The sequence below is a fragment of the Octodon degus genome, unplaced genomic scaffold (assembly GCF_000260255.1).
Source record: "Octodon degus isolate 3935 unplaced genomic scaffold, OctDeg1.0 scaffold00045, whole genome shotgun sequence".
In the NCBI taxonomy this organism is placed as follows: Eukaryota; Metazoa; Chordata; class Mammalia; order Rodentia; family Octodontidae; genus Octodon; species Octodon degus.
Genome location: NW_004524621.1, coordinates 10684963 through 10694267, shown reverse-complemented (window position 1 = coordinate 10694267; position 9305 = coordinate 10684963). Strand labels below are relative to the sequence as shown.

Sequence of the window (9305 nt, the reverse complement as noted above, 5' to 3'; positions counted from 1 at the left end):
TTTATATAAGAGAAAGCTAAACATTTTGCTTAAAGAATAAGGTGAATGGTGGAGCTTAGATTCTCATTTATCCTCGTGTCATTACAGAGCTGTGTTGCTCCACTTGTACCAGGCCAATGAGCATAAATTGGTAAAGTTGCTTTCCAACTTTAGTTTCTAGAAGTCCTGGAATATGATGAGAAACACATGGCTCCAGTTTAGTAGCTCTCCCCAAATTCTTAGATAGTTTGACCCCATTGTTTCTTTTTCTTTTTTGTGGGGTGCCTGTGATTGAACCTAGGGCCTTGCACATGGTAGGCAAGTACTCTACCAGTGAGCTGCATCCCCAGACTGCCCCAGATTCTTAAGAGCCAATCAGGAGATTAGAAAATATAACCAAACACAGTATCAAAATCCATCAGGGCAAATGTATAAAGCGTTGTGGTTGTGTGCCTGTAACCCAGATAGTCCAAACCATGTGTTACTTGAGTGCTTATAATCAGATCCCCAAGGGCCTACACAGAGCCTGTACTGTGTGGCTGTGCTTGCCTATTGCTGATGTCCTGGCTATAAGCCCACTGTCTCATTACCTCCTCTGCTCCTCAAACCATCACATGTAATTCTCAGTGGTCATTAGCAAAATCCCATAACTGCTTCCAAGAGAAAATGGAATTAGAAAACAATAAGAGAGGAACATTTAAGTTCCATTATATCCTGTGTGCAAATATCCCAATCTTTGGATGATTTAAATGTGTTTGCATTTCCAGTTTGACATTCTGTGATGCCTGGGAACCCCGTTATGAAGCATTGGATGGACTGTCTAGTTATAAAAATATAAAATTCCATAGAAAAATATTAAAGTTAATTTTTTCCCCCAAACACCCGATATATAGGGCTCAAAGTTGAGGATGTGGTCAGTGTGGATTAGAACTATATTCATAGAATCTAGTTAGTAGTGTAAATTTCTTCTCTTAAGTTTTCTTTTCAGGGCCAGCCAGATAGCTCAGTGGACTAAAGCACCTGTTTAGGCAGAGTGCAGTGACCCAGGCTTGATCTCTGGCTTGCTGTGCCAGCCCCGCCCCAGGGTGTGCTGAGATGGCGATTGAGACTGGGTGTGGTGGTGCCCACCTGTAATCCCAGTGCTTGGGAGGCTGAACACAGTGGATCATTACTAGTCCGATCTATGTAGTAAGACCCTGTCGACTCTGTACTAAATACCAAAAAAAAGTTTTCTTTTCTTTCATTTTTTTTTGAGGGGTGGGAAGTACTCAGGAATTGAACTCAGGATATTGCACTTGCTAGGCAGGCACTGTGCCACTGAGCTATCTTCCCGGTCCTCACCAACTTTTCTGTCATTTCTATCACTATTTTTTTTTTTTTTTATTGCCGTTGACTAAAAGGAATAGCAGTCTAAAATTTAGCTCACAGGTTTCAGTGGGACAATTCACTCTTAAATTTTAATTAACTCTATCACTCCAGATATTTCACAACCTTAAACAATCACTTAGTCTTTTTAGAATACTTGGAGAATTATTAACCATGGAATAGCACTGAAATAATTTCCCCCAAACATTTCCTTTCTAGAGACAATATCTCCCACTCTTTTTCAGTGTAGAAGAATTCCTAGAAGAAAGTCAGTTCTCAGCTATTCCCTTAGTTGTATCTTTAATATTTGGTGATTCAGTTTTGCCTTTTTTCTGCTGATCTGTATTTCCTTTATCTGAGATTGAAGGATTCATCTTAAGTCCCTCTTCCAGAAACTTCGTGGGGTTTCATGAGTGTACTTGGAAGGCGTATAATTAAAAAAAAAAAAAAAATCCAAATCATAAAACAGTATTGGATAATTTCGTGACCTGGAATGCTGTTTTGTTTTGTATTGAGACAGGGTTTTCACTGTGTGATTCAGGCTAGCCCTGAACTTGTGATCCTTCCTGCCTCAGCCTTTGAAGCACTGGGATTATAGGCATTTACCACCATGCCTGGCTGACATACTTATTTCTGGTCTTGAAGCAGAGAATAACCAGTATGTTATAGTTAAAATGGGAAAAGGCTAAACTAGTAATATATTTAAAAACTAAATTAACTCTCAATCGATATATATTAGGGAAAGTACTGAAAAATTTCTTAGGCAAATTTAAACATTAATTCTTCACAAGGTGGTGGACATTATTCTTCCCTAGTTGTTCCTCCTGATGTAAAAGGCTATGCTTAGTGACTGCCTTAGCGACTACTTTTTTGCTATCTGTGTTCCCCAGTCTCCTCGAGTAGGACAGGATGGAGAGAGCCAGTTAGTGGAGGTCCTGAGAATGAGATATCAGGAGAAATTCAGACATACAAGGGGCTTGGGGGGGGGCAGTTACGTGCACTCTGAAGCCAGAGGCAGGCTCAAAGCTTAGGTGGGGCATAGGGACTGTTGTGGGAACTATAGTGAGCATGTGAGACAGGGAAGAGAATAGCCTCATTTTGAGAGATCTGAAGCCCCTGGCCTGGCTTCTCCACTGCACAGTCCAGAAATGAGAAGTTGGGAGCTGCCAGATACATATGGCTTATGAAGCAGACCAGGCCTCCTTAAACATGTTTTTCTCAGGAGTGGAGGAGTGCAGCATTTCCTAATTCTGCTCACCTGTGACCTCTGACCTCTTTCTCTGACAGCAGCTCACTATACCTGTGGCTTTTTTCTCTACTTTAATCCACCTGCACTCCACGCCAAGTCCTTTCAACACCTGTCATTTCTTCTTCCAGTTCTATCATGCTTGTGACCAGCCAGGCATTGTGGTTTTCTGCATCATGGACTACGATGTTCTACAGTTCTGTGATTTCCTGGGCTCCTTAATGTCCGTGTGGGTCACTGTCATTGCCATGGCTCGTTTACAGCCTGTGGTCAAGCAGGTCAGTCCAGAGTGGGCCCTGGGGGACAACCTTAGCCAAGATCCACTTAAAATCACTGCTCTCCTCTCCCTGAGGTCTTCTCCAAGAGCCTCTTGCCATCCTGGCCAAGCCCCTGGAGTACTAGTCCAGGCCCTGGAGTCCTCTCTCCCTAGGTGCTGTACTTGCTGGGCGCTATGCTGCTGTCCATGGCTCTGCAGCTTGACCGGCATGGGCTCTGGAACCTGCTTGGACCCAGTCTCTTCGCCCTAGGGATCTTGGCCACTGCCTGGGTAAGAGTGGGGAGGGCTGTGTGTGTGTGTGTGTGTGTGTGTGTGTGTGTGTGTCTGGGTTGGGGAAACAAAACTCGGGTGTAGGGCCCTGGCCATCTCAATTTCGGGTGGGCTTGGCTTGTTGCCATCACCTGCTCGCCACGGTGTCCTCTCTACCCTTGGCAGGTACCTTTAGGTCACAACCATGCTTCAGGGGAAGCCTGAGACTGGCCAGCTCTGGCTTGGGCCTTACATTCCTGAATCTCCTTCTCTGCTTCCCCCAGACAGTACGCAGTGTCCGCCGTCGGCACTGCTACCCACCTACGTGGCGCCGCTGGCTTTTCTACTTGTGCCCAGGCAGCCTTATTGCGGGCAGTGCCATCCTACTGTATGCTTTTGTGGAGACCCAGGACAACTACTTCTACATCCATAGCATTTGGCATATGCTCATCGCCGGCAGTGTGGGCTTCTTGCTTCCTCCTCGTGCCAAGACTGAGCATCGGGTCTCATCTGCAGCCCGGGCCCGGGGATGCGGTTATCAGCTATGTATCAATGAGCAGGAGGAGTTGGGCCTTGTGGGCCCAGGAGCCACTGTCAGCAGTATCTGTGCCAGCTGAACAGGGCTTTGGTGCAGGACCATGGTGGGTAAACCCTATGTGGTTTTTCCTGGGAGTGAAGAGCCTTCTTGGGGAGAAGAGACAAGCTGTATTTCTTGAGGACTTGGAGTTTTTCTCAAGGATGTTGAATTCTTCCAGGAACCTGGAGCCTTGCCCAGGGAATGGGAAACTTCTGCATTCATGGAATCGTCTTAAGGACTGGAATTGTGCAGGGCACAGAGCTGCTGTAGCACCTTCTGGGGCATGGAGCCCTTCCCAGGGATGTGGAGCTGTCTTACAGACATGAATTACTTCCCAGGGAGACATAGTCCTGTCAGGAACATGGCATCATTACAGAGAAAATGAAGCCCATCTTGAAGAAATTGAGTCTCCAGATTTTCCTAGAGACTCAGCAACTCTGGCCTCAGCCTTCTTTCCTAGAAGCAGCATCTGGGCTGTTCTGTGCTGGGCATGGGGAATTTCAGGACAGATGGGGCTGGAACGGGGGCTTGTTGGCTGGTGTCCTGAGCTGGTACAGGTGGAATCTGCTGTGTCTCCAGTGAAATATGTGCTGGTTCTGTGCTGCTTTTTTCCACTCTGGGATTAGTGTTTCAGGGAAGAAGGAAAGAAGAAGCCAAGGAAATAGCAAGGGTTTGGGGAGCCCAGCCTGAAGGAGTCGCTGGGAATTATTGTCTGAGGCTTCTGCCCCATTATGCACACACCCTCATCTCATCTGGCCTCTGTGTTCATTTCCAAACACTTCCTGATACCATTTTTCAATTTCTAAGGGGCCAAGCCTACAGCAGCTGAGGTTGCGTGTGTGCGTGTGTGTGTCTTCATGTGTGAGTATGCGTAGACTGGGATGAGTAGAATCAGTGAAATGTACCTCCCTCATGATGCCCACACACCCAGAGGAAGAAGCCAGGGTGTCAGGAAATTAGAGTAACAGATATATTTCAGATTTATAGACAGTATCACAAGATGGCAACTTCTATTTTGAGCCTTCATTTTTCCTGAGTGCCAGAAATTATCTTGTGTAAACTTCCAATTTCTTCTTTTTTCATAAGGATCATAGCTGAATACAAGTGTCTTACATAATCTTGAGAAGTTGGGAGAACACACTCTCACCAGTGTCTGTACTTCACCCACTTCTTAAGATTCCCATCATCCCATCTGATTCCTGTTCAGTGGCCTAGGTGGGCCATCTGAACTCGGGAAGGGTTCTTGTTCCTGTGTGTAACCCATATAGGCCTGTAGTTTTGCCCACCAGTTCTGTGCCACCAGTGGAGACCTGTGAGGTTGTCTAAGTCCTTGGCTACTTAGACATACCATAAAGCCATTTCTGTTTTGGGGTCCCGCTCCGGGTTTTACTTGAAAAAGATGTGAATTACTCCATCTTTTTACCTTGCAGATCTGTCTAGAGGCGTGGCAGGGAACTCCTTCCTGTGGGACCTTTTTGTGTCAGCGCTATCACTACATATTTTCCCTCCTGTTTCTTCCCCATTTGTTAATATGGAGGTGAGGAAGCCTTACTGTTATTTTCTCTCAAATCTTTTATCTGTACCTAAGTCTTCCCTTTCCTTCAGGTCCTAGGCTGTTGAAGCTCAAAAGCCAGCAAACCATCCCTTTATTTTCTGTTTTCAACAGTCATTTCTGGTCCGTGGGGCACTGAGTAGAGAATGCTACGGCCTACTGAGTGCTGAGAAAGACTCAGGGTGTATGGACTAGGTATCTGTTCCTATATCACAAATGTGTATTCTTCACAGTAAGATAGATCCAGGTCACTGAGAGGCTTGAACCCAGAGAGCTGGAACTCAAGACTGCCTCAGGAGAGTATAAAAGGTACCAGGACCAGAACACAAGCCCCCAAGCTAGGGACTATTGGGAGGTGATTTTGGAAAAGAAGTCTTTGTGAAAGGATTAAACAAGTTCCCATAAAACCAGATGCAGGGAAAGTGTTCTCTGATTACAAGTGTCCTTGCTGCCCCCTCCCTTGAGATTCCTGGTCCTCAGTAAAGCTCTTAGAACACTCAGCACAGTGCCTCGCCTGGTGCATGATACATATCTGGTATATTCCAGCGCAAGGTTACAGCATCTGGACATGGACAGAACTACAAGGAAAGATACAGAGGTGGGAAAAACTGCTTTTTACTCAGGGAAGTGTGCAAATTACAGGGTCTGGAGTGTGTGAACAGTGTTAGGTAGATGGGGTCTGTTCTTTACCATATGGGAAGTATAGAACTAGTAGAGTGATTTAAGCATCAGGGTACAATGGCCAGATTTTTTTTGTACTTTTTTAAGGAAGGGTCTACAGGGTGTTCAGGGTCTCACTACTAGATTGGACTCATAGTGATCTGCCTGTTTACAGCCTCCCAAGAGCTGGGATTACAGGCTCATGCCACCACACACAGTCTCAATTGCTGTCTCAGCATTCCCCGGGGGTGGGGGGCGGTGCACAGCAAGCCAGAGGATCAAACCCCCAGCCCCTGTGCCTCCTTGCAGGCACTTTAATCCACTGAGCTATTTGGCTAGCCCCAGATTGGTATTTTGATGGCTGGGGTGGAGGATGTGTTTGGGGAGAGCTGGAGGAGAGTACAGTGAGACAGAAGTGTACACTGCTAATGGAAAGGAGGGGATAGATTTAAGAGCTCTTGGGAGGTGGGCTCTACAGACTAATGAGATTAATGGGACAGTAAAGCATAAGAGAATATCTAAATGACCGCCATGTTTCTGGCTTTGGGTGATGGTATCTTTCCTTGAGATGGTGACGCCACTTGGAGTTGGGGATGGTGAGTTCAGTTTTGTATATTGTGAGTTTGAGATGCTGTTGGGCTCGAGGAGTAGCAATAAGACAGATACTGGGTGTGGTCACAGAACCAGCCTGGAACCTTTTTTTTTTTTTTTTCTATCTCATCTCATTGTGGGGAGTCAAAGATTCAAACCAGCCCTGCCTGCCTGGACTCAGGGCTGTGGCAGCAAGTACGCATGCCACCAATGTGTCTGCACACAGAGCCATACTAAGACCCCTGACCACGGCCTGGGGTGTGTTCAGCAACACAGGCCCAGTGCCCAGGTGGTGAAGTGAAAGCTTCCAAGTGACAGCTTAGTTCAGCAGGTGTGCTGTAGGGAAAGCCCTATGGAAGCCACAGAGGTAAGTCAGACTGCGGCATCCTGCCCTGAAGAAGCTCTCCTGCCAGTGGAGTGTCAAGAATACAACCCAGGATGAGATAGGTCCCAAGTGAAAGGTCCTGACAAAGGGACTGTAGGATGTAAAGAGAACAGTTTCAAAGTGCATCAGGAAAAAAATGCATGAAAGAGATGGTGTCTAAGCTGGCTTTGAAAACTCATCTTCAGTATGATCTGTGAACAGCATGAGCAAAGACCTGGAGGTGCAGGCAGTACAAATGATGTAGAGAGGGGCTGGCCTGTGTGAAGGACACAGTGGAAAGTCAGGCTGAAGAAGCAGGTGGGCCTAGGTTCTGGAGGGCTTTGAAGATCAGTGAAAGTATTTGGACTTAAAGCCATGGTAATAGGAAACCATACAAGATCTTTTATTGGAAGAGTGATAAATCAATTGGGGCTTGACTGAAGTGGTAGCCACTGAGCCATATAAGGACTTTATTATAGAGATTATACCTATACAGCCTTGGGAGCAGTGAGCAAAGTCTGTACAAAGCTGGTTTCTCTATATTTGGTGATGGCTTGAAGTTACTGTAGGCCCACCAGGTTGGCAGTTGGGAAAGAAAGCTGGTTTGCATTAGGGAGTGTAAGGGCAAAACAGAGCCCAGGAGGCCAGGCTAGAAGCTGAGTCTATTCTCATCATCTTCAAGTCCAATTATAGAGTTAGCCTGTAGGAGACATTGGCACTTCGTGCCACAGAGCTGCACTTGGGCCAGACTGAGGACAGTGAGGGAGGTGATCAGGCTAGGACTGGGCAGAGTAGACTGACAGGTGAGTGTTCCTGAGGTACCTGGAGCCACTTAGGGCTGTGGCAAGGCAGAAACGACATGGTAGAAGGGTGTGGCAGGGCAAAGCTGCTCTCCAAATGGCAACAAGGAAACAACCAGAGAGGAACAGGGGACTTCATAGTCCTCGAGGGCAGACCTCCATCATGAGCCATTCTGTTTATTGAGGACCTGTTTCTGTCACTCCAAGAATGTCATAAAATTATCACTTTTTTTTTTTTTTAATGTAGCTCCTGTTTTTTGAAACCAGATAGCTAAGGCTGGCCTTGTACTCACTATGTAATTCAGGCTGACCTTGAGCTTACAGCGATTCTCGGGTTCCCCAGTGCTGGGATTACAGGCGTGTGCTATCACACCCCGTCTCAGGTGGCTGGCTTAGTGTACCTGGGGTCAGGGCCAGTGCAGCATGTGGTGCCAAGGATCAAACCCTGTCCCTGCACTTGCCTAAGCAGGTGCTTAGTCCCATGAACTATCTTGCCAGCCCTCTGATTTTGAGACAGGATCTCACCATGAAGTTCAGGCTGACCTTAAATTCACCGTGTAGCTCAGGCTGGTCTCAAACTTACACATGTGGTTATTCCCTTGCCTCAGCATCCCAAGTACTGGGATTACAGGCACATGTCACCATGTCTAGCTCTAAAATTGTGCTTTAATCAGTAGATTGATTCACTGATGAAATTAAATCCCTGTGATCCAGTCACCTTCCTGAAGTTCATCTCTAAATACTTGAACATTTTTGGGTACATTTAAAGATGAACCTGTGTGTGGTAGCACATGTGTAATACTGGCACTTGGGAGGCTGAGGCAGGAGGATCACTGGAGGTTCAAGACCAGCCTGGGATACAGAGTGTTCAATGCCAGCCCGAACTACATAGCAAAGCCATGTCTAAAAATGAAAGATGCAAACTATAGTATCTTCTAAGCTTGTGGGCATCTCATATGGCCAACCCTAAGCAGTCTCAGGAGAGAAATTCTGGGAAGCACACTTCCAAACTTGTTTAGTTAAACTAGTGCAAACCTGCCACAAATGAACTAACCAGAGTCTTGCTGAGATGACTAACCCAGCCCAGCCCAAGCAGAATGGATGGTCAGGGCAGGGGCAGCCAATCTTTAGTAGCTCCCGTTGATTCTGCAGAATGGTAGTGGTCATTAGGCATTCATAACTTTCCCCGTCCTCTCTTTCCTTCTAAGCACAGTAGCTGGGCTTCTCCTCCACCTTGCTGTTAGTTGTGGCCACGTGCCGCCTATGGGCGGTGAACTGTGAGTGGGACAAAGCACGAGTGCTTGTGAGTGGAAGCTGTGAGATTGTGCAGCCTTTGTTTTTTGCTTATTTTTTTTGTTCGGAACCGGGGATTGAACTGAGGCCGTTGCGCTTGCCATGGAAGCACTTATTCTACTGAGCCATCACCCCAGCCCTTGTGCAGCCTTTGTTACCTTCCTTTTTCCCTTTGTCATGCTGAGCCATTCCAGATGGTAACTGCCTTGTCATCCTAAGTCCCAGATGGTGGAGAAAATGACAGAGCGCAGTCCCAGCAGAGCTCTAATGGACCCAATGCATGAGTGGGAAATAAAATGTAATGATTTTAAGCCACTGAAGATATGAGGGCATCACCACAGTATAACCTAGC

At 46.5% G+C, this 9305-nt stretch overlaps 1 protein-coding gene across 7 annotated transcripts in view; it reads left to right on the top strand.

Annotated features, from left to right (window-relative positions):
• The window catches only part of Tmem8b (transmembrane protein 8B), a 22866-nt gene extending 18422 nt beyond the window's left edge, over positions 1-4444 (top strand). For 2 of the 7 annotated variants that reach the window (XM_004631858.2, XM_004631857.3), the window contains 3 exons: positions 2722-2868; positions 3021-3137; positions 3401-4444. In XM_004631858.2, coding sequence (XP_004631915.1) covers positions 2722-2868; positions 3021-3137; positions 3401-3733 — 597 coding nt within the window. In that variant the 3' untranslated portion in view covers positions 3734-4444. The remainder of the gene's footprint in view (positions 1-2721; positions 2869-3020; positions 3138-3400) is intronic. The other 5 variants (XM_023715973.1, XM_023715977.1, XM_023715974.1 and 2 more) reach the window with 4 other exon arrangements.
• The last annotated feature ends 4861 nt before the right edge of the window (positions 4445-9305 follow it).